At 40.6% G+C, this 1,065-nt stretch overlaps 2 protein-coding genes across 6 annotated transcripts in view; one reads left to right on the plus strand and one right to left on the minus strand.

Annotated features, from left to right (window-relative positions):
- The window catches only part of LOC108315711 (10 kDa heat shock protein, mitochondrial), a 58,416-nt gene that overhangs the window by 33,051 nt on the left and 24,300 nt on the right, over positions 1-1,065 (plus strand). The window lies entirely within an intron of this gene.
- Positions 7-1,059, minus strand: LOC108315714 (protein FAM104B-like). The gene has a single exon (XM_037744522.1). It carries the CDS (start codon positions 1,047-1,049, stop codon positions 729-731), a length of 321 nt encoding a protein of 106 aa, XP_037600450.1. The 5' UTR covers positions 1,050-1,059; the 3' UTR covers positions 7-728.

Genomic DNA, 1,065 nt, shown 5'->3' on the forward strand with positions numbered 1-1,065 from the left:
ACTGCAGCTTGGACCTCTCAGGCTCACGCCATCCTTCCACCTCAGCCTCTTAAGTAGCTGGGACTACAGGCATGCACCACCATTCCTGACTAATTTTGTAGAGATGGGATCTTACTATGTTGCCCAAGCTGGTGTCTAACTCCTGGGCTTGAGTGATCATCCTGCTTTGGTCTTCCAAAGTGCTGAGATTACAGACCTGAGCTACCATACCTGGCCTTATCTTTGAGTTTCAGCCATTTGATTATGTGCCTGGATGTAGATTTCTTTGGGTTTATTTTGTTTGATGTCTACCCAGCTCTTTTAAATTGTGGCAATATATTTGAGATATAAAATTTATCATTTTTGCTGTTTTAAAGTGGCATTAAGTACATTCCCATTGTGCAACCATCACCATCATCCATGTCCAGAACATTTTCATCTTCCCCGACTGAAATTCTGTACGTATTAAACAATAACCAGTAACTCCCTATTCCTCTTTTTTCTCAGCCTACTCAGCTCCTTGAATTTGCAAGCTTATATGTTTTTACAAACGTGGACAATTCTCAGCATTAATTCTTTTTTTTTCCTATTTTTAAAAAATTAACCAGACACGTATAAAGCCAAGCATTATTTATTTTTTTGTTTATTTATTTATTTTTTGGTATGTATGCAATTGCTTTTATAAACACAGGTTAGGTAGGTTGGAATAAGGAAGTCCTAGTTCATCATGCTGGAGCTTGTCCTCGCTGCTACAGACTGTTGAAGTGAGCCTCCTTCAAGATCTGGTTGATGTGGGAATAAAGATCTTGGCATAGTACATACCCCTCGTGCAAGAACTGGGGAATGTTTGTATTGGGTTCAGTAACAATCTGGTTTAAGTTGCCTTCTGGTCCATTTGCTTTCTCTGGGATATTAGTGTAGCTGCTGCTCCTTTCCTTATCACTGCATGAAAACTCTGTATCTCGAGAATCCTGAAAGACAGGGCTTCTTTTACTCCTTTTGGGCTGGGGGCAATGAAGGTTGCCCTCTTTATTGCCATTTCTTCTTTTCTGTACAGGGCAGCCTCCCATAGTCTTGCCCTCGGAA

The sequence above is a fragment of the Cebus imitator genome, unplaced genomic scaffold (assembly GCF_001604975.1).
Source record: "Cebus imitator isolate Cc_AM_T3 unplaced genomic scaffold, Cebus_imitator-1.0 Scaffold178, whole genome shotgun sequence".
Classification (NCBI taxonomy): Eukaryota; Metazoa; Chordata; class Mammalia; order Primates; family Cebidae; genus Cebus; species Cebus imitator.

Bases quoted from the DNA above. Each gene is read 5' to 3' on its own strand.
- LOC108315714 (XM_037744522.1), bottom strand. From the start codon at position 1,049: ATGGGAGGCTGCCCTGTACAGAAAAGAAGAAATGGCAATAAAGAGGGC.